Genomic DNA, 24,309 nt, shown 5'->3' with positions numbered 1-24,309 from the left:
GAACGAATGGCCTTTGGTGCCTCTACATGAAGATGGAAACAGTGTGGTCATTTTTTATTTATATTGACATCCCATCTCAGTCCACAAAAGGGTTAAGGCAAACCATTCTTAATCTATAATTTGCAAGCTGATTCTTCAGGAGTCCAATAGGGCAGTAAAGGAAAACAAAGCAGCTGAACTGTAAGAGTCTTGTTTCTTAGAACTCTATGCACACTGATTAAAGATGGAATGAATAGATGTTTTATTGAAAAGGCAAGAGAGATTATCAACCCTAAGGCTAAGACACAAAGAGAAGTTGGACAAGGGCTTAGATAAAATCTTACAAAGCTATTTTTAACACCCTTTAGTTGCCTTTTCCGGGTAGAAAAGTTTAATCCTAGCAATTAAGTAAAAAGGTACCTACACGAGTAACATTCACATTGGAGATCTTAACCTGAATGCAAACCAGGTCCTGCCTTCAGTGCCAGCCAGGGGCACCATGAGTCCAGAGCAGGTGAGGGGCCAGGCATCCAGCTCACCAGCTGTCTGGCCTGCGTAGTTCTTTAACTTCTCTGGACCCCCAGTTCCTCTCAAGTTGAGGGGTTATACCAGGTGATCTGAGGCTCCTGTATCTCAAATCCTCTGACTTGTAAGAGTAAGTAAGTATCACTACCCACTTACCCTTAAGACCTGAGAGTCATTAGTGTGACTCTGCCAGTCATTCGTAAGTGGCAAGAGCCTACTTACTGGAAATACAGAGAAGCAACTCAAGGTGAATTATGATTAGTCCTTTTCAAATTAACATTGATTTTTAAATCACTGTTGATAGTCATTTACCATAAGCCAAACGTACAGACTATGGCAAAAACAACTGTTAATTTCTCTTGCCTTTCTAAACTTTCCCCCTGTGTAACACCATATACTCTTAACATCAACTTCCTCTCCTTTTCCTGTAATGGTGCATTGGGCAGTCCACAGCAAACATGCCCCCACAGTGCTCTGCTACAGGCCCCAGGGTCAGCTCTGGTTTGGCCCCTGTTGTGTCAAAAGTCTAATCCACTCATGGCTCTTGGTAATAGGGACTTAATACAGAAGATTTTGCTTTGCCCGCACATACTAAGCAAAGTAAAAATAGATCACAAATGTTCAAATTACAAGTCAGTTAGAAGCATTTTTGTACATGAATGACAAAGGTTATATAAGTTTTTTAAAAAATTCTCACATAAAATGTCTTTGTATATAGACTTGTTCAAAACTGTTGCTAGTGATGTTTGTGTTAACAGTTTTGTACTCCAGGCCACTGACTATCGGAACCAGAAGTGAGCACATGAGAGTATAAGCCAGGAATCGTTCAGCACTGACCTGTGAGAACAGAAATATCGGGCTGGTACCAGCCACTCAGCACAGCGTGTGAAGCGGGACACCAAAGGGACCAGAGAAGAATTCTCAGGTGCGGTGGGTCTCTTGGTGTCAGAAGACAGACTCTTCTACAGGCTTTGATTTTTTTTTTTTAACAAAGTTACATTCCAGAATTTTTTAAGCGCCACTGTCACCATACTTGGAGAACTTGGGTTCTGTTTTTGATATTGATCTTCTCATACCTATTAGCTGACAAATTCTGATACCTTAGTATAAATACTTCGAAAAAACCATCTACAACACAATCATTTTCCTACATAAAGTACATATTAAAACTCCACAATAATCATCTTTAGATGTATATTTTACTTAGTACATTTCACAGTATTCAACCCCTCATAAATACTTCGTAGTGATCTCTTTTCAATCCTGACATGAAGTATGTAATTCCAGTTGATTCAGAGTGTGTGATTCCTCTTTTCACGCTGATCAAGTAAATTTATGTCTCCTTTCTGATTTTCAGCATTAAGAACTAAAAAAGAAAAAAAATAAAAAGCATAATCTAACATTAAAACATGTAGGGGAAACCAGCCAGGCAGGTTCTATTTGACCTAAGTATCGAGAGACTGCCTCAAGAGGACAGTATCTCCGTCAGCAACATAATGGGGGATTGCATTCCTAATCAAGGACAAGACAGTGAAGAAACTACATGTATGGCCAACATGGTGCCATGAAATAAAGCTAAAACATATAAAAACTTCCTATTTAAAATACCGAAATAATGCCCCATGTCCTCTAAAGTGGACAATATAAAATATAAGATTTGTGATACAACCACAACTCTCCTGTGCTCCATGCATCCCTGTTGGTATCCATACCAACAGGAAACACAATGCCCTAAGAGCTACCTGCAGCTTCAGTCAGCTCTTACTACTCCAAAGCTTCTCCTTTACAGAGCTGAAGTCTGTATGTGGCTCCCATCATCCTTACTCTCCTTTGACACACAAAGGACATACAAAGACCTCACAAAACCTAAAACCACCATGCTGATTTACAACTACAACACATTAAATGGTTAATGATTTTATTAAATGAATTAAATGACTGCCTTAAATATTGTCTTTTAAAAAGTTCTCTAATAAAGTTGGAACTAATGCCTTTTTCTTCTAATTTCCCTGGAGCAAGCAGGGAGGGTCTTACACTATTTTAATGATAGAATGTTAAAATGATGGTGATGACAATTCTTGAAACAAAGCTTAGAGAGCATTTTTCTTTGCCTGCGTCCTTTGTTTGAAGCCTTGTACAAGGTCAAATTCATGGGACACCTGTGTGTAGGGGATGAAAGATCCCAGGGCTCTACTGCAAAGCCAAACATTTAGGATACTAGACTGATTTGAAAGGACAGTAAAAGAGATGTTAAGACAGTAACCATACCAGCAAATAGTCAAGGACTGAGGTACAAAAATGAGTGGACTCGATGACAGGAACAGAAAAAGAGACTTTGTATTTGTTTAAAATTCTGACTTGATAATATGTTCGTGTTTTAAGTATAGTCTAAGAAAATAATTTAAAAATCAAGTTAGAACTATTTCTAGAAACCTCAGACAACTCTGCCAACTGTAATAACTGACATGCTAGATATTGATATAGAAAAATAGATAAGATATTAATAGAAAGATATTAATAGAAAAGATATTTTAAAGAACACACTGTTGAATCAAACCCAAGCTGAGAGACTTTCTACCAAATAACTGGCCAGAACACTTAAAAACTATCAACGTCATAAGATAAAAACAGATGGTTTTGGGTTAAAGGACCCTAGGGAGGTGTGACAATAAATGCAGTATATAATCCTGGATTATTATATATTGGACCAGAAAAGAGATATTAAGTTGGACAGTTCACTAAATTTGAGTAATAACATTTTATCAATACTGTCATTTCAATAACTGTACTATAAGTTATATATAAGATATTAATATTTGGGGAACCTGGGTGAGAGGTATATGGAAATTCTATTTTAAATTAAAATCAATTATTTTCAAATTGAAAAGTTAAAAATTTTAAAGTAAGACACTAAAATGCACTGTCTGTAATGGCAATAGAAGAAGGAATCTGTGAGGCCAAACGTGGAGTGAAAAGTTCCAACTCCTGAAGGTAATAAACATCAAAGCTAGCTCTGCCCTGAGGACTTCTGAAGCCTGAAGATACCGGCCTTCTCCCTTTACAGCTTCCAAAGATGAGGGCTCCACTCCAGAAGGGGACTCCTAAATAGAGCTGAAACTCCCAAAGGATTGTGTCCTTGGATTCAAGGTAATGGAGAATAAGTCTGCAGTGAAAATGGGACAGCAAGAAACCCTAGTGGTTAGACCGGGGAGGAGGACTTCTCAACTATATGAGATGACATTGCAAGTATACAGTTAGAACTCACATTTCCTGTGTGATCCAAAAAATATCTGAAGAGAATTTACGTTATTAAAGAGGTGGTGATTTTGTAGTGCCCTTCTTGAGACCGATAGAGGCAAACAACCTCTAGTGCAGTACTGCTCTAACTCAGGCCCCAGAGGCTTCCTACAGATAAAAGTTCCCAGGAAACTTGTAGCTCACAGTTAAAAGCACAAAACACAAGGAAAGAAGGGATCCTAAGGACAGTCTGATAAAAGAAATACCCACAAGGTTTTCAGATACTGCAGCTGGAAGATAAAGTCTGAAACATTTAAAGAAATAGAAGATGTTTGTAAACATAAGCAAAGAATAAAGTTTAGAAATAAAAAAATTAAAAAGAACAGATAAGGCATAGCTGAAGGAAAAATTGGTGAACTGGAAGCTATGTCTGAGGAAATCATTCTGAATGTAGATCAGGGAAGCAGAAATGGGTAATATGGAAAAAAGGGTAAGAGACATGAATAGAATGGTAAGATCTAACATTTCTGATCTGAGTTTAAGAAGGAATCAAAATGGGAAGAAGCATTATTCAAAGATATCTTGACTGAAATCTTCCAGAAGTAGCCTTGTCAGATATTTAAAAAAAAAAAAAAAAAGGCGGGGGGGCGGAGCTGTTAGAACAGTGTGGTATAGTGTGAGTCAGCAGAGAAATCAATGGCACAGAAAGTCTGAAAAGTAGACCTGAATACATACAGAAATCTATTTGGTAAAGGTGGCACCTCAAATCAGTGGCTTTGAGCTGGTGTTTGGCCAATTAGACAGCCCTTAGGAACAAGAAAATTGGACCCAACCTTGTGCCACACTACCTGAATACACTTGAAATTAGTTATGAATTAGAGATCTAAATGTAAAATATAAAAACATAATGATGATCCTGGAAAAATGGTGACAACAGTGGCATAGTTTTTGAATTTCAGGGTCCCTACATAAAGTGACTACCCTGAAAACCTCAAATCAGACATTTATAAGAGTAGATGGCAAGGAATCCTGCAGACCCCAAAATACAAGCAGAGACAAAGACAATGGCCAGTGCCTGTACGCTAACACTGTCTAGAAAGAAAACAGGAGCAATGGAGCACCTGATGGACCTGAGAACAGAAGAGGATAACCCCAAACAACCAAAAGATTTACACCCGAAAGTACCTGGGCCCATGGACAAACTGCAACTGGAAAGCAGGAGACTTTCTGCTACTCCCGCAGCAGGTGACCACAAAGTAGCTATGGTAAGGATTGAGGGGCCAGGGGAGGCTGAGCCCCATGAACTTCTGAAATGCATTTACCAGGACTCCTTTCTGGGGCTCCTTCCTGGGTAGAGCCCCATGGGGGTAGGGGGAGGAGAACAGCTGAGTGTGGAGGAGAGCTGTGGCTAAGCAGGACAGGAACAAGGGACAAAGGACCTGAAGGTTCAGATTAAAGTGGGGAAGGTCCCACTGGCCAAAGAAGATGGGACAACCTGAACTTCAAAAACGGTAATAAATACAATTGAACGAAACCCGTCAAATAGGTTTAAGTCCACTGAGTTTGTATTTTAAATATCACCCTCAGAGGATGACAGGGAAATAATTCATTATTTTGAAAATGGGTAAATAAAAAGAATCAAGCATTTTTATCCTATATTATAGGACTAAAACTACTGACTTACCTATTTATAAAAATATCCCAGTTAACCAATGGAATAGAAAAAGCTGAATTAGAATACCATGAAAGAATTAATGAAGGTACTGAACAACAACTGCTACTTATATCACAAAAAGAAAGGTGTTCCTTGCCTCCTGATGAAAGAACACACCACTGCCTCCCACTTTACCAAGGGCTTGAGCCCAAATCTGAACCAAGCCTCTGGATATCAGCTGCCAATATTCGGGAAATAGAAAGGAAAGAACATACTAAACAGCACTATGAATGTACAATCAGCACTATACGGACTGGAAAACTAGGGCAAATGGAGGAAAGGAATGGAGGGGAAACCTGTAGACTAAGAGACATTTAAAGAGCTATCAATTTTAAGAAAATGGGCAAAACTAAACTGGTGTCCAGGGATGCCCACTTGAGTGATAAGCCCATAAATAAATGCAAGAAAATGCCTATTAGAAAGGTCAGGATAGGGGGTGCTATTATGGGGAGAGACCGGCCTCTGGAGGGCTGGTAAGGTTCTAGTCCTTGAGGTGGGTGGGGACACAGTTACAAGGTATTTACCTTCTAAAGACATTTGTGTGCTTTTCTGAATTTGTGTTTTAACTTTTTAATAGAACTAAAAGAAAAATGTGAAAGTGTACTTAAAACACACAGATGAATTCCTTCCAAAACTAGATGGGAAAACTTGCCATGACTCAATATCCAGAGGCAATAAAAGACAAGACATAAAAGTTTTGAAACATTCACATGGCAAAAAACACCATACATAAAACCAAAACACAAACTGGGAAGAAGTATTTGCAACTTACACCACAGATAAAGGGCAATCTCCCTAGCATATAAAGAGCTCTTAACAACTAGGAAAGGAAACACTAAGAATCTGATAGAAAAATGAATTTTAAAAAAGGGAACCATGAAACCACATGATACTACAACAAGAGGATATGTGGCAGGGTGACAGCATTAGAAAAGTCACCATCAGACAAGGGTTTTCAATGGACGCTAAAGCCACACCATTTCAAAGCATCCCCTTCTACATGACTTCTCAGTTACAAAGGGAAAATGGCCCTTTGTGATGGAGAGACCCGGCGGGCAGTGCCTTAACCAAGCCATCAACCTGCCAGGGCCTGCCTCCTGGTGGGAAGCAAGAAGAGCACACTGCAGCTGCAAATATCAGCCAACCTGAATCCAATCACAAGCAAATGGACAAATCCAGAATCTGATACATCCCACTGGCCCAGACCCTTCAAAATTCAAAATGATACAAAATGCTACTATAAGAAGCTGCTTGGAAGTATTGTGCAGATGTTAGGGCTTTTTGATTGCTGATACAGAGTGATCAAGTGGTGACCTAGCCATCTGTTGGGAAATCCCGTGCTCGCTTCGGCAGCACATATACTAGAAATGGGAAATCCCTAGATGTCATGAAGACAAATCCTCCAGCCAACACCTGAGGGCTGGAGCCCCCTAAACACACAGACCTTCTGAAAGGTCTTCACCTTGGACTTCTCAATCCTCCCCTCCCTCCATGGCCCCATGTTCAAAGGCTTCTGGATTGGATGGATTATTTACAACATTAGTGCTGGGATTGTTTAGTCACTGCCAAAGTGAATGAAGGACCACAATGTGAAATTCAAGGCAGGCCCACTGCCTCGGCACACCTCTTACCGTTCAGGTTTCTGTCGTTCCCTGCAAGGGCTGCCTGCTTATCTGTTTCCGATTCTGCCTCGTTTTCATCCATGTTGTAGTCCTCCTCTCCTCCCAGCTTTTGCTGGTGTCTTCCTGTAAAGTGAGCACAGGCACAGAGAGCACAACCCACATGACTCTGGAGGCCGCAGGGGCACCAGAGCCCAGGAACCGGGGTTTCTCCCAGTCACGGCTCAACAATCAGGTCCTCTTGCGACCTCTGGGAGAATGGCGGGCACTTGCGTGCCTGCGCCAGTACGAACAGCAAGTGCAAGTTCTCCACTTCCCTAGCAGCCCTGCTTCGACGGAGTCCATGGAAACCGTGGCCCTCGACACAGGGCTGTATTCTGGGCTGGAACTAGGGAAACAAGCTAATTAACCCCAAATCCTGGGTGGTGGTTTTTTGTTTTTTGTTTTTTTTTTAAAGACCATCAACTCGAGGTTAAAGGAAGGCACTGCTGTTGCTGGAAACAACAGCTTTCTAGTTAATGACGGCACCTCCTCGGAATGGCTTGTGGCTCTGATGGAAGCAAATGGAGAAGCTACTGGGTGCCGAAGGATTTTCCATCATCCCTACATAATTAGGGATCATGCATCACCACATTCAGCCCTGCAGAGAACCACCACCACAAAAGATCAGGACAAAAGGCGTTCAAGAGACATACTATATTCATAGGCTTTCCTGTGAATGTCTTATATACACATACAGGTAGGTAAACAAAATCATTTTTTAAAATGCGGGTCTGGGAGAGTTAGCTCTAGTTACATCCCCCTGCACTCACTGCCTGAAGTGGAGGCAAAGCCCACATCTTTGGGCCCTGCCGCTTTATTTGACAGCTGCACCAGGATGACGTGTATCCTGCAGGACCTCAAGCCAATCCTCAGATATTACCCTCTGTGGCCAGTCTGAAACCTGAGTGCCACTGGATTGGCCACCAGAGTTTCTTCTTTTTAATTCTTTAACCAAAACCTTGTGAGAGCACAGTCTTCAGAAAGAGAAACTCAAGTGCAAACGAGATCTAGAAACAGGGTGATTTCCACAAATTGGCACATTGCCCCACTCTTGTTAGTGGCTCGTCCCAGAGCACAGGTATCTTCCCTTCACAGGTGTTCCTGGCTCAGCTGGGAGTGACGTCTTCCACAGCTTTTAGGGACCCAAATACATCCCAGAATATCGTGATCTCAGTTTCCCCACTTTCCTGTATCTTAAAAAAAAAAAAAAGTCCACCAAACCAGATAGGATTCACAGGTCACTTTGCTGCCATGCTCAAATATGCATGAAACCCCATCTACCCAATTCCATTCACTGGGCACTGGTGGTGACACCACGTGTGGGTGTGAATGCAGACACACAGGCAGGACACAGGGTCCAGTGTGGGGGCTACGTTCACTTGATGCTAAGCGCCCACCTCAAGGCCTTCCGCCTGAAAACCCCCCCCACCCCAAACACTGCGGACTCCCTGTGAATATTAATTCTGACAAATCCAACTGCTGGTGAGCACACTGCTCTTCCCTCCCGCCTCCTCCATGGTAAGAGACCCAACAAACCAGAAGAACTACCAAATCGCAAGCGGGCTTTCACAGGGGCCCTTCCAGTGTCAGACGAAGAGCAGTGGAAAGGAATGAGCAGACAGCTCACTGGAGCAGCTCACCCACCTTCCTCATCAGCACCCTGCTCCTCCTCCTGCCCATCGGGGATGACAAGCTGGTCCCGCTCCAGGTCCTCCGTGTCCTGATTTTCTTGGCTCGCCAGCATCACTCCTGGCACCTGTGGCATTTGGCCAACTGCTTCAGCTTCTCCAATGCCTCTTCCACCCACGGGTCTGTCTTCCTCCACAGCCTGCTCTCGGCGTGGCTCCTGGGGCAGCCCCAGGCTGTCCCTCGGAAGCTCCTCACTGGCGACCTGAATCTCGTTGGTTTCCTCTGTACAGAGAACAGAGTTAGCTGTGACCTCACTAGCATTTAGTTTAAAACAAAAACAGGGTGCCTGGGTGGCTCAGTTGGTTAAGCGACTGCCTTCGGCTCAGGTCATGATCCCGGGGTCCTGGGATCGAGTCCTGCATCGGGCTTCCCCTGCTCTATGGGGAGACTGCTTCTCCCTCTGCCTCTGACTGCCACTCCCCCTGCTTGTGTGCTGTGTCAAATAAATAAAATCTTTAAAAAAAAAAAATCAAAAAAATTAAACACAACCACCCCCCATACCCCTCAATTCCCAGAGTCTCCCCAAGGGCTGGATGGGGAGCAACTGGGTAACTTATTCTGTGACTGCAAAGACTGCAGGTTTCTCTATACCTGCAGCTCATCTTCAGAACCATAAGAGAGAAGTGGTTTAGGAAAAAAGTCTGGACAAATTCTCCTGATTTCAGTGACAACCTATCAGCTGAAGTTATCTGACCCTCCTGTATGTCTGGACAAGTACTTGGGTGCAGGGCCTGCCAGTCTACCAAGGACTCACTCCCCAGAGACACAGCAGCCCCCGTTCCCGGGACGGCTGCCCAGGTCTCAACCATCTCCCCTATCACACAGTCCCAGTGATGTCCTCAGTAAGGCACAGCCCGGACCTTTACACAGCTGCCAAAGAACAAGGCACTCGCTTTACAAGGATGACAGTAAGACAAGGAAAGCCCTAGGGCCCCAATTCCAGGTCCCCAGAGAGACCTTCACCTGCCTCTGGCAGCCCAAACCCAGGTCACCAATTGCCTCCCACAAGGATACTCTGTCGTGAGGCCATGTGCAAAGATGTTGGACACAAACCACCACAATGTTTATTTTGGAGAGAGCTTAAATGTTTAATTACCAAGCTTCACTTACTTTTCTCACCTTGTCTCTTCAAAGCCAAAGCCGCCTCAGAACTGGGGGCTGGTGTCTGGGGCTCACCATTGCTGGGCACGTTTCCTTTCACTTGAGGCACCTCTGCCTGGGGCAGGTCCACTTCCTCTGGCCTGGGCTGAGGCTCACTGGGGGCTCGGAGCTGAAACAGGATCACACGACAGCCAAGGCTCTATGACTTTACACCTCACAACAAACCCAAGCAATGCAATGGACATCCTTCTGACAAAACACCAAAACCCTGAGAAACGCCATGATCTATCCCAATTGTACCATACCATCTGGCATAAATCCAAAGCTCTGATGTTACGATCTCCCAGAAAGTACTTTCAGTAATGGATTAACAAGTAGGTTTCTAACAGTCTGATCAACAAGGACAAGGGTGCCCTGAATGATAAACCAGACCAGGCTGACTTCTATAAAACACTGACCCAACAAGAGCAAAACACATTCTTCAAGTGCACATGGAACATTCCCCAGGACAGATGTTAGGCAATGAAAGAAGCCTTAACAAATTTGAAATAATTGGAGAACATACTTTGTATGATGTCAATCACAAGGGAATGAGATTATCAGTGACAATAAAATTTGAGAAATTCACGAACGTGGAAATTAGACAACATACTCCTAAATTAAACCAATGGGTGAAAGAAATCACAAGGCAAATAAGAGAGTATCTTGAGAAAAAAACAAATAAATGACATACGAAACTTATGGGAGGCTGTTAAAGCAGTGCTTAGGGGGAAATTTGCAGGTCTTTATTAAGAAAAAAGAAAGATCTCAAATCAGTAACCTAATCTTCCACCTTCAGATACTGGAAAAAGAAAAGCAAACGGAACCTAAGAAGAACATAATAAAGGTTGGAACAGGAATTAATGGAATACAGAATAGAAAAACAATAGAGAATATCAATGAAATCCAAGTTCTTTGAAAAGTTGAACAAAATTGGCAAACCTTCAGCTAGATTAACCAAGAAAAAGAGAAAAATTACTAAAAAAATAAGATGGGATAACACTACTGAACTTACACAAATTAAGAATATTAAAAAGGAACACCATGCATAACTGTATGTCAACTTTGATGACTTAGAGGACATAAGGCAAGTTCCTAGAACAATACAAGCTACCAAAATGGCCTCAAGAAATAGAAAATGTGAGAGGCGCCTGGGTAGCTCAGTCGGTTGTGTCTGACTCTTGGTTTCGGCTCAGATTATGATCTCATGGGCCGTGAGATCAAGCCCCACGTTGGGCTCCACACTCAGCCAGGAGTGTACTTGAAGATTCTCTCCCTCTGCCTCTGCACCATCTCCCTCGGTCTCAGATAAATTTTTTTTAAAAATAGAAAATGTGAATAGACTTAAAACAAGAGACTGAATTAGTAATTTAAAAACCTCCCCCAAAGAAAAGCCCAAGCCGAGATTATTCCCTGCATATTTTCAGACCACAGTGCTTTGAAACTAGAACTCAATCACAAGAGGAAAGTCAGAAAGAACTCAAATACATGGAGGCTAAAGAGCATCCTACTAAAGAATGAATGGGTCAACCAGGAAATTAAAGAAGAATTAAAAAAATTCATGGAAACCAATGAAAATGAAAACACAACTGTTCAAAATCTTTGGGATACAGCAAAGGCGGTCCTAAGGGGAAAGTATATAGCAATACAAGCCTTTCTCAAGAAACAAGAAAGGTCTCAAATACACAACCTAACCCTACACCTAAAGGAGCTGGAGAAAGAACAGCAAATAAAGCCTAAACCCAGCAGGAGAAGAGAAATCATAAAGATCAGAGCAGAAATCAATGAAATAGAAACCAAAAGAACAGTAGAACAGATCAACGAAACTAGGAGCTGGTTCTTTGAAAGAATTAACAAGATTGATAAACCCCTGGCCAGACTTATCAAAAAGAAAAGAGAAAGGACCCAAATCAACAAAATCATGAATGAAAGAGGAGAGATCACAACCAACACCAAAGAAATACAAACAATTATAAGAACATGTTATGAGCAACTCTATGCCAGCAAATTAGATAACCTGGAAGAAATGGGTGCATTCCTAGAGATGTATCAACTACCAAAATTGAACCAGGAAGAAATAGCAAACCTGAACAGACCTATAACCACTAAGGAAATTGAAGCAGTCATCAAACGTCTCCCAACAAAAGCCCAGGGCCAGATGGCTTCCCAGGGGAATTCTACCAAACATTTCAAGAAGAATTAATACCTATTTTCTGGAAACTGTTCCAAAAAATAGAAATGGAAGGAAAACTTCCAAACTCATTTTATGAGGCCAGCATTACCTTGATCCCAAAACCAGACAAAGACCCCATCAAAAAGGAGAGTTACAGACCAATATCCTTGATGAACATGGATGCAAAAATTCTCACCAAAATACTAGCCAATAGGATCCAACAGTACATTAAAAGGATTATTCACCATGACCAAGTGGGATTTATCCCTGGGCTGCAAGGCTGATTCAACATCCGCAAATCAACGTGATACAATACATTAACAAAAGAAAGAACAAGAATCATATGATCCTCTCAACAGATGCAGAAAAGCATTTGACAAAGTACAGCATCCTTTCTTGATCAAAACTCTTCAGAGTATAGGGATAGAGGGTACATACCTCAATATCATAAAAGCCATCTATGAAAAACCTACAGCAAATATCATTCTCAATGAGGAAAAGCTGAAAGCTTTTCCCCTAAGGTCAGGAATGCGGCAGGGATGTCCACTCTCACCCCTGCTATTCAACATAGTATTAGAAGTCCTAGCCACAGCAATCAGACAACAAAAAGAAATCAAAGGCATCCAAATGGGCAAAGAAGAAGTCAAACTCCCACTCTTTGCAGATGATATGATACCGTATGTGGAAAACCCAAAAGACTCCACCCCAAAACTGCTAGAATTCATACAGGAATTCAGTAAAGTAGCAGGATATAAAATCAATGCACAGAAATCAGTGGCATTCCTATACACCACCACCAAGACAGAAGAGAGACAAATCAAGGAGCCGATCCCATTTACAATTGCACCCAAAACCGTAAGATACCTAGGAATAAATTTAACCAAAAAGGCAAAGGATCTGTACTCAGAAAACTATAAAATACTCATGAAAGAAATTGAAGAAGACACAAAGAAATGGAAAAACGTTCCATGCGCATGGATTGGAAGAACAAACATTGTGAAGATGTCAGTGCTACCTAGAGCAATCTACACATTCAATGCAATCCCCATCAAAATACCATCCACCTTTTTCAAAGAAATGGAACCAGAAGAGACCCCAAATAGCCAGAGGAATATTGAAAAAGAAAAGCAAAGCTGGCAGCATCACAATTCCGGACTTCCAGCTCTATTACCAAGCTGTCATCATCAAGACAGTATGGTACTGGCACAAAAACAGACACATAGATCAATGGAACAGAACAGAGAGCCCAGAAATAGACCCTCAACTCTATGGTCAACTCCTCTTTGACAAAGCAGGAAAGAATGTCCAATGGAAAAAAGACAGTCTCTTCAACAAATTGTGTTGGGAATATTGGACAGCCACATGCAGAAGAATGAAACTGGACCATTTCCTTACACCACACACAAAAAGAGACTCCAAATGGTTGAAAGACCTAAACGTGAGACAGGAGTCCATCAAAATCCTAAAGGAGAACACAGGCAGCAACCTCTTTGACCTCAGCCGCAGTAACTTCTTCCTAGAAACATCGCCAAAGGCAAGGGAAGCAAGGGCAAAAATGAACTATTGGGATTTCATCAAGATAAAAAGCTTTTGCACAGCAAAAGAAACAGTCCACAAAACCAAAAGACAGCCGACAGAATGGGAGAAAATATTTGCAAATGACATATCAGATAAAGGGCTAGTATCCAAAATCTATAAAGAACTTATCAAACTCAACACCCAAAGAACAAATAATCCAATCAAGTGGGCAGAAGACATGAACAGACATTTTTCCAAAGAAGACATCCAAATGGCCAACAGGCACATGAAAAAGTGCTCAACATCGCTCGGCATCAGGGAAATCCAAATCAAAACCTCAATGAGATACCACCTCACACCCGTCAGAATGGCTAAAATTAAGTCAGGAAACGACAGATGTTGGCGGGGATGCGGAGAAAGGGGAACCCTCCCACACTTTTGGTGGGAATGCAAGCTGGTGCAACCACTCTGGAAAACAGTATGGAGGTTCCTCAAAAAGTTGAAAATAGAGCTACCATACGATCCAGCAATTGCACTACTGGGTATTTACCACAAAGATACAAATGTAGGGACCCGAAGGGGTCCGTGCACCCCAATGTTTATAGCAGCAATGTCCACAATAGCCAAGCTGTGGAAAGAGCCAAGATGTCCATCGACAGATGAATGGATGAAGAAGAGGTGGTATATATACACAATGGAATATTATGCAGCCATCAAAAGGAATGAGATCTTGCCATTTGCAACGACGTGGATAGAACTGGAGGGTGTTATGCTGAGCGAAATAAGTCAATCAGAGAAAGACATGTATGATATGACCTCACTGATATGAGGAATTCTTAATCTCAGGAAACAAACAGGATTGCTAGAGTGGTGGGGGGTGGGAGGGATGGGGTGGCTGGGTGGTAGACATTGGGTAGGGTATGTGCTGTGGTGAGCGCTGTGAATTGTGCAAGACTGTTGAATCACAGATCTGTACTTCTGAAACAAATAATGCAACATATGTTAAGAAAAAAGAAAAAGAAGAAGATAGCAGGAGGGGAAGAATGAAGGGGAGTAAGTCGGAGGGGGAGACGAACCATGAGAGACGATGGACTCTGAAAAACAAACTGAGGGTTCTAGAGGGGAGGGGGGTGGGGGGATGGGTTAGCCTGGTGATGGGTATTAAAGAGGGCACATTCTGCGTGGAGCACTGGTGTTATGCACAAACAATGAATCATGGAACACTACATCAAAAACTAATGATGTAATGTATGGTGATTAACATAACAATAAAAAATTTTAAAAAAAAAGGAAAGGAAAGCCCAAGCCCAGATAACTTCACTAGTGAATCTCACCAAGCATTTAAAGAATTTAAAGAATCAATACCAGATCTTCACAAACTCTAACAAAAAAAAAGAGAGAGAGAGAAAGGAATATGCCAGCTTATTCTATGAGCCCAATATTACTGGATATCAAAACCAAAAACATTACAAGAAAACTACAGGCCAATATCTCTTATGAATATAGACACCAAAATCCTTAACAAAATACTAGCAAATCAAATCTAACGTATAAAAGGATTATATACCATGACCAAGTAGGATAAATCCCATGAATGCAAGGTGAAACATCTAAAAATCAGTTAGTGTAGTACCATTTCAATAGCATGAAAGACAAAAAACACATGATCATCTCAACAGATGGAGAAAAAGAATTTGACCAAATCCAACACCTGTTGATAAAGACACTCAACAATTAAGAACAGAAGGGAAGGGGTGCCTGGGTGGCTCAGTCGATTAAGCATCTGACTTTTGGTTTCAGTTCCAGGCTCCAGTCATGATCTCAGGGTCATAAGATGGGCGCTCTGCTTCAGATTCTGTGCTCAGTGGGGCGTCTGCTTGAGACTCTCGCTCTCCCTCTCCCTCTGCCCCTCCCACCTCTCACACGTGCTCTCTCTAAAATAAAGAAATCTTTAAAAAAAAAAACACAAAAGAAAAGAAGGGAACTTCCTCAATTTGATAAAGTCCACTTATGAAAACACACTGCTAACATCAAACTTAATGGTAAAAACTGAATGTTTTCCCTCCATGATCAAGAGGATATCTGTTCTTCCACTTCTGTTTAACACTGAATGGAGATTCTAGCCAGGGCATTTAGGCAATAAAAAGAAACAAAAGGTATCCAGATTGGGAAGGAAAATGTAAAACTCTCCCTCCTATACCATATATATAAAATTCAAAGGAATCACCTACCAAAAAATACTATTAAAGTTCAGCAAGGTTGCAATATAGCAGATAAATATAAAAAGATGAACTGTATTTCTACACACTAGCAATGAATATGAAAATAAAACAATTCCACTTATAATAGCATAAAAAATACAAATAAATTGAACAAAAAAAGTACAAAACTTCTGTAAACTACAAAACATTATTTGAGAGATTTTTAAAGGACTTAAATAAATGGAAGGACATCCCACGTTCATAGAACAGTACACTTAATGTTGTTAAGATGGCAGTACTTCCAAACTGATCAACAGATTCAATATAATTTCAAATTCTATCCCACCTGGCTTTGAAGAAATTGAGATCCTAAAATTCATATGGAAAGTCAACTGGCACAGAATAGCCAAAATGTCTTTAAAAAGAACAGCGTTGGAGGGGTGCCTGGGTGGCACAGTCAGTTAAGCATCTGACTCTTGGTTTTGGTTCAGGTCATGATATGGTCGTAAGATCCAGCCTCGCATCAGGCTCTGTGCTCAGTGGGGAGTTTGCTTGAGATTCTCTCTCTCTGCCCCCCACGCCCCCCACTCCCTAAGATAAATAAATCTTTTTAAAAAATTAAAATTTAAAAAAGGTGGCACCTGGGTAGCTCAGCCAGTTAAGTGCCTGCCTTCGAGCCCCACATCGGGCTCCCTGAACAGTTTTGCTTCTCCCTCTCCCACTACCCCGCTTGTGTTCCCACTCTCACTGTATCTCTGTCAAATAAAATCTTTCTTTAAAAAAAAAGTCTACATGAATATTCATAGCATTATTCATAAGCCTAAAACTAGAAATAACCCAAATACCTATCAACTGACAAATGAATCAACAAAATGTGGCCTATCCACACAATATTATCCAGCCATAAATAGGAATGAAGTATTCATACATGCAAACACGTGGATGAACCTTGAAAGCATTACACTAAGTGAAAGGATACAAACACAAGAAGTCACACAGCATATGATTCTACTGATATGAAATGTCCAGATAAAGCAAAAGAGAGACAGAAAGTAAATTAATGGTTTTCTAGGAGTGAACAGGGAGAGCTAATGGTTATAGGGTTTATTTGGGGGAATGAAAATGTTCTAAAATTGACTGTGAGGATGGCTGCACAATTTTGTGACTATACTAACAACCAACAAATTGTAACTATTACATAGGTGAATTGTATGGTCTGTGAATTCTCTCTCAATAAAGCTGCTATATTTAAAACCAACAAACACAGATTTCCTGAAGGCTTTGAGCAGCGGCTTCATGGGTCGAACGTGAACCCTGCCTATGTGGGTGCTCATCAGCCCCACCACTGACCAGATGGTGTGGGGGCCACAGTACTGAACCCTCCCCATGGGGCTCAGGGCTTTCAAAACAGAACAGCAACTCTTTCCCACGGTGGCTGTAAACTTTAAATGAAGAAACCCTGGTAAAGCTCTGAGCCCAAGGACAAGGCCAGAGCCCAGCATGCCCTGTCAGAGTCGCAGCATCCCGGGACTGGCTGGCGTGTCTCAGCTCTGGAGCCAAACCCGCAAGGGAGAGCAGAGATAAGAGCAAATCAGACAGCAGACAAGGGAACAGAATGCTTTCCAGAAGCCAAATTACCTGCTGGCTTTGATCCTTTTTTTCACTGAGGTCTCTAGAAGCAACAGCTTCATTTCCCTTTTTAGTGACTTCTTCTATTCGCTCCTCACACTGCTCCTTCAGCTCTTTCATCTGACTGATGCACTGGCTCCTTTGGTGAAAGAAAGCGAAAGGAAAGACAAATATTTAGGGATGTGTCTATTCAGCAAGGATTTCCTGCCATGACCGTGGCATCCACCATGTCAGTAAGACATAGCTCATCTTGTTCCTGGTTCCGGCTCTTGATATCAAGAGGGCACATAAGGCATGTGGGTTTCAGTTACTAAATGGCAAGAAAACTGGAGTTTGCTGAAACTTACTACAAATTTGTCACACTGTTCTAAAACAGCTGAACTTTAGTGGTTAGAAAAAAATAATTTTTAGGGACACCTGGGTGACTCAGTTAGTTAAGCATCTGCCTTCGGCTCAGGTTGGGATCGAGCCCCGTCAGGCTCTCTGCTCATTGGGGAGTCTGCTTCTCCCTCTCACTTTCCCTCTCTGCTCTCTCTCCCTCCCCCCTCTCAAATAAATAAAACCTTTAAAAAACTTTTTAAAAATACAATCTGTGGCAAAATAAATATATATATATGATCTTGTCCCCAGCTATTAGCACAGAGCTCCTAAAGCCCTTGGAATTTCCGGAGTAATGGATGGGTCTTCTGTCAGTCAAAGGAACCCTCTGGACCACACCTGAGTTTACGCTAATGTGCTGGCTTACACAGCCTTAGGATGGGGCTGGTGGCCAGAGGAACCACCCCCATAATTACAGGGTTGGAACTTTCAGCCCTACCGCCACCTAAACTCCAGGAATGGGGAAAGTAGAGATGGAATTTATGTAGTAAAACCTCAGACAAAATCTCTGGGTGATGAGGCTTGGCAAGCTTCTCAGTTGGTTAACATCAATGTACTAGAAAGGTGGCACCCCAACTCCACCAGGAAAGGAGCTGTCTCCCCTACAACTGCCCCACAACCAAGACTCTACCATATAGCTGTTCCTGAGATACAGCCCTTATAATAAAACTGTAGTCATGAGTACAGCACTTGGCAGAGTTCTGTGAGTCATCCTACAGAATTACCAACCCTGAGGGGTTCAGGAGGCACTGAACTTGTAGCGAGGAGGCAGAGTACAGGTACCTTGGGGACACCTGGAATTTGTGGGTATCATCTGAAGAGGGGAGAGTCGTGGGACTGAAAAATGCAATAACCAAAATTAAAGAACTTAAAGAATGAGTGCAAATAGCAGAATGGAGGCAAGAATCTTTGAAATGGAAGACAGAACAATAGACATTACCTAATCAAAGGAACAGACTGGGGTAAAAAAAAGAAAAACAAACAAACCTGCATGGGGGATCTGTACGACTATGACAGAGATCTAACATGCCTGTCCTCAGAATCCAGGAAGGAGAAGAAGACTTTCCCAGCAGGGCCCACATAACTAGCCACCTTTACAACCATGCCCCAAATATTCCTCCTCTTCACTCATCTCGGGGATCACAGGATACAGTCTGCCTCGCCCAGATGACTCCAAGCTCCTCATGTCCTCCTTCTTTCCAGCACAAGTCCTAGCCACCCTTCTCTACTCCCCAGTTGGTAGGATTCCATTCTAAATGACCTTCCCTAAGAAGTCTTTTTTTGGGTAATAGATAAGGATTCATGAAAATGACTGTTTAAGAACAGTATCTAAAGGCACTTTCAAAAAGTGGGTAAGTTAGCATATCAGGTTTGGCTGGGTGAAACAGAAAGGGCAAGTGATAGCAATCTGCTTCTTCCGCAAAACAAAGTCTGATGTAGGTTGCCCAGCGCCAGGATGGCAGCTCTGAGTCATCAGGGATAGAGACTTCTCTTTCTGTTTCATGATCCTGGCACTGGTTTCTAGCCTCATGATCCAAGATGGCTACAGTGGCCCAGCCATCTTGCATGAGTCCCAGGCAGCAGGAAGGAACAAGGGGGAAAGGTAAAGGAGAGGGGTTACAGTGGACCGTCCTCACTTTCAGAAGCCTTCCTACAGTCCGACACTACCATTTCCTTTCCCCACTGGCCAGAAATTAGTCACAAGGCCATACTTAACTGCAAGGAGGGTTTGGAAATCCAGGAATTACATTGGGGGAGAAAATAATGGATCTGGATAAGCAATGGCCAGTCTTTGCCACAGGCAGTTTTAAAAATATTTTGAGGGGGGGGCGGAGCAAGATGGCAGAGGAGTAGGAGACCTGGATTTCGTCTGGTCTCAGGAATTCGGCTGAATAGGGATCAAACCATTCTGAACACCTACGAACTCAACAGGAGATCGAAAATAAGAAGAATAACAACACTCTGAACAGAAAAGTGACCACTTTCTGGAAGGTAGGACGTGCGGAGAAGTGAATCCGAGGCGATATTCGGGAGGATAGACAGCAGGGGAGGGGGCCTCCGTCGGCCGCTTCTGGCAAGTGCTAGAGCCCTGGAGCACCAAATCAGAACTTTTAGAAGTCAGCTCCGCGGAGGGACGTTGCTCCAGTGGCTAAGCAGGGTGGAACCCTCGCAGGACAGTGTGGTCTCAGGACCCTCGGGGTCACAGAAAGACCGGGGGTGCCTGAGTGCGGCAGAGCTCCCAGGTATCGGAGCGGGGAAGCCGGCTGCAGAGACGGAGCCGAGGCGCGGGCTCTCAGCTCGGGGTTGCCAAAAACTGTGATCCGCAGCGCAGTCGGGCCACTGCTCCTCCAGCAGGGACCCAACAAGCGGCAGAGCCGGGGAGACTCCCCTTCCTCCCCCGGGAGGAGCGGCGCGGGAGCGCACCGCAGGGATCTGCTGGGTTTGGAGACTCCACACGGGGTCGGGTGCCAGAGATAAAACGCTCGGTCACAGGCCGGGTGAGCACGGAGTGCGGCCAGAGACAGGGGAGACAGGAGTGACTGCTTTTCTCTGGGGGCGCCCTGAGGAGCGGGGCCCCGAGTTCTCAGCTCCTCCGGGCAGAGATTGGGAGGCCACCATTTTCACCCTGGTCCTCCAAAGCTGTACCGAGACCTTGCAGGGAACAAAAGCTCCTGAGAGCAAACCGGAGCAGCTTGCTTAGCCCAGACTCACAAGGGTGGGGCAATTCCGCCTCCGGCAACAGGCCCCTCCCCCAGAAGATCAGCACGAACAGCCAGCAAGCCAAGACCAAGTTTACCGATCAAGGAGAACAGCAGAACTCCAGCGCTAGGGGAATACTGCACATAGAATTCATGGCTTTTTTACCATAATTCATTAGTTTTTCAAAGTTAATTTTTTTAACTTTTTTTTGAATTTTTCTTTTTCCCTTTTTCAAACATCTTATCAATCCCTTTAAAAAAAACATTTTTTATTTTTCATTTTTAGAGTCATATTTTTATCCCTTCATAGTAGTTACCCTTATTTTTAGCATATATATGTAAGTTGTTCTCTCTTTAAAATTTTGAGATACAATTTCTTCTAACAGATCAAAATATAACCTAAATCACTAGCGTATGGCTTTGTTCTATTCTGCCTGATCACATTCTCTCCCTTTTTTTTTCTTTTTCTTTTTAAATCCTCTTCTTTCTTTTTAAAAACAACTTATCAATTCCTTTTATAAAATCTTTTATAATTTTCATCTTTACAGTCATCTGCCATCCCTTCATTGTATCAACCCTTATTTTGTACATATATGTCTTTCTTCCTTTAAAATTTTAGCAGGCACTTTCTTCAAACACACCAAAATATGCCCAAAAGCTAGTGTGTGGCACTGATCTATGCACTAGCCTGATCATATTTGATCATATTCTGTTTTTCTTGTTTTGTTCTGTTTTTCTTTGTTTTTATCTTTTTCTTTTTCCTTTTTATTTTTCTCTTCTTTCCCTTTCTTGTCCCCTGGTTTCAGGTCTTTTCTGATTTGTATAGAGTATATTTGCTGGAGATGTTGTTAACCTGTTAGCATTCTGTTCTCTCATTCATCTGTTCTCCTCTGGACAAAATGACAAGACGAAAAATATCACCTCAGCAAAAAGAACAAGAGGTAGTACCGTCTGCCAGGGACCTACTCAATACTGACATTAGTACGATGTCAGACCTAGAGTTCAGAATCATGACCTTAAAGATACTAGCTGGGCTTGAAAAAAGTGTGGAAGTTATTACAGAAACCCTTTCTGGAGAAATAAAAGAACTAAAATCTAACCAAGTTGAAATCAAAAATGCTATTAATGAGGTGCAATCAAAAATGGGGGCACTAACCGCTAGGATAATTGAGGCAGGAGAATCAGCGATATAGAAGACCAAATGATGGAAAATAAAGAGGCTGAGAAAAAGAGAGAGAAACAACTACAGGATCACGAGGGCAGAATTCGAGAGATAAGCGATAAGATAAGACGAAACAACATTAGAATAATTGGGATCCCAGAAGAAGAAGAAAGAGAGAGAGGGGCAGAAGGTATATTGGAGCAAATAATAGCAGAGAACTTCCCTAATGTGGGGAAGGAAACAGGCATCAAAATCCAGGAGGCACAGAGAACCCCTCTCAAAAATCAATAAAAATAGGTCAACACCCCGACATCTAATAGTAAAACTTACGAGTCTCAGAGACAAAGAGAAAATCCTGAAAGCAGCTCGGGAGAAGAGATATGTAACCTACAATGGTAGAAACATTAGACTGGCAACAGACCTATCCACAGAGACCTGGCAGGCCAGAAAGGACCGGCATGATATCTTCAGAGCACTAAACGAGAAAAATATGCAGCCAACAATACTATATCCAGCTAGGCTGTCATTGAAAATAGAAGGAGAGATAAAAAGCTTCCAGGACAAACAAAAACTAAAGGAATTTGCAAACACAAAACCAGCCCTCCAAGAAATATTGAAAGGGGTCCTCTAAGCAAAAAGAGAGCCTAAAAGCAGCATAGATCAGAAAGGTACACAGACAATATACAGTAACAGTCACCTTACAGGCAATACAATGGCACTAAATTCATACCTTTCAATAGTTACCCTGAATGTAAATGGGCTAAATGCCCCAATCAAAAGACACAGGCTATCAGATTGGATTAAAAAACAAGACCCATCAATATGCTGTCTGCAAGAGACTCATTTTACACCCAAAGACACCCCCAGATTGAAAGTGAGGGGGTGGAAAACCATTTACCATGCTAATGGACACCAAAAGAAAGCTGGGGTGGCAATCCTTATATCAGACAAAATAGATTTTTAAAACAAAGACTGTAATAAGAGATGAGGAAGGACACTATATCCTACTTAAAGGGTCTATCCAACAACAAGATCTAACAATTGTAAATATCTATGCCCCAAACAGGGGAGCAGCCAATTATATAAGACAATTAATAACAAAAGTGAAGAAACACATTGACAAAAATACAATAATAGTGGGGGACTTTAATACACCCCTGACTGAAATGGACAGATCATCTAAGCCAAAGATCAACAAGGAAATAAAGACTTTAAATGACACACTGGACCAAATGGACTTCACAGACATATTCAGAACATTCCATCCCAAAGCAACGGAATACACATTCTTCTCTAGTGCCCATGGAACATTCTCCAGAATTGATCACATCCTAGGTCACAAATCAGGTCTCAACTGGCACCAAAAGATTGGGATTATTCCCTGCATATTTTCAGACCACAGTGCTTTGAAACTAGAACTCAATCACAAGAGGAAAGTCAGAAAGAACTCAAATACATGGAGGCTAAAGAGCATCCTACTAAAGAATGAATGGGTCAACCAGGAAATTAAAGAAGAATTAAAAAAATTCATGGAAACCAATGAAAATGAAAACACAACTGTTCAAAATCTTTGGGATACAGCAAAGGCGGTCCTAAGGGGAAAGTATATAGCAATACAAGCCTTTCTCAAGAAACAAGAAAGGTCTCAAATACACAACCTAACCCTACACCTAAAGGAGCTGGAGAAAGAACAGCAAATAAAGCCTAAACCCAGCAGGAGAAGAGAAATCATAAAGATCAGAGCAGAAATCAATGAAATAGAAACCAAAAGAACAGTAGAACAGATCAACGAAACTAGGAGCTGGTTCTTTGAAAGAATTAACAAGATTGATAAACCCCTGGCCAGACTTATCAAAAAGAAAAGAGAAAGGACCCAAATCAACAAAATCATGAATGAAAGAGGAGAGATCACAACCAACACCAAAGAAATACAAACAATTATAAGAACATGTTATGAGCAACTCTATGCCAGCAAATTAGATAACCTGGAAGAAATGGGTGCATTCCTAGAGATGTATCAACTACCAAAATTGAACCAGGAAGAAATAGCAAACCTGAACAGACCTATAACCACTAAGGAAAATGAAGCAGTCATCAAACATCTCCCAACAAACAAAAGCCCAGGGCCAGATGGCTTCCCAGGGGGAATTCTACCAAACATTTCAAGAAGAATTAATACCTATTTTCTGGAAACTGTTCCAAAAAATAGAAATGGAAGGAAAACTTCCAAACTCATTTTATGAGGCCAGCATTACCTTGATCCCAAAACCAGACAAAGACCCCATCAAAAAGGAGAGTTACAGACCAATATCCTTGATGAACATGGATGCAAAAATTCTCACCAAAATACTAGCCAATAGGATCCAACAGTACATTAAAAGGATTATTCACCGTGACCAAGTGGGATTTATCCCTGGGCTGCAAGGCTGGTTCAACATCCGCAAATCAACGTGATACATTAACAAAAGAAAGAACAAGAATCATATGATCCTCTCAACAGATGCAGAAAAGCATTTGACAAAGTACAGCATCCTTTCTTGATCAAAACTCTTCAGAGTATAGGGATAGAGGGCACATACCTCAATATCATAAAAGCCATCTATG

At 42.0% G+C, this 24,309-nt stretch overlaps 1 protein-coding gene across 3 annotated transcripts in view; it reads right to left on the bottom strand.

Annotated features, from left to right (window-relative positions):
- Positions 1 to 39: 39 nt before the first annotated feature.
- GOLM1 (golgi membrane protein 1) overlaps positions 40 to 24,309 on the bottom strand; it is a 65,288-nt gene continuing 41,018 nt past the window's right edge. For 2 of the 3 annotated variants that reach the window (XM_027614965.2, XM_027614966.2), the window contains exons 6-10: positions 17,476 to 17,605; positions 9,916 to 10,075; positions 8,761 to 9,027; positions 7,087 to 7,200; positions 40 to 1,870 (exon numbers count right to left, since the gene is read on the bottom strand). In XM_027614965.2, the coding sequence (XP_027470766.1) occupies positions 1,797 to 1,870; positions 7,087 to 7,200; positions 8,761 to 9,027; positions 9,916 to 10,075; positions 17,476 to 17,605 (745 nt within the window). In that variant the 3' untranslated portion in view covers positions 40 to 1,796. The remainder of the gene's footprint in view (positions 1,871 to 7,086; positions 7,201 to 8,760; positions 9,028 to 9,915; positions 10,076 to 17,475; positions 17,606 to 24,309) is intronic. The other variant, XM_027614967.2, reaches the window with a different exon arrangement.

Source organism: Zalophus californianus, chromosome 13 (assembly GCF_009762305.2).
Source record: "Zalophus californianus isolate mZalCal1 chromosome 13, mZalCal1.pri.v2, whole genome shotgun sequence".
In the NCBI taxonomy this organism is placed as follows: Eukaryota; Metazoa; Chordata; class Mammalia; order Carnivora; family Otariidae; genus Zalophus; species Zalophus californianus.
The sequence above is the reverse complement of the archived record's forward strand: the minus strand, read 5'-3'. Positions and strand labels throughout refer to the sequence as shown.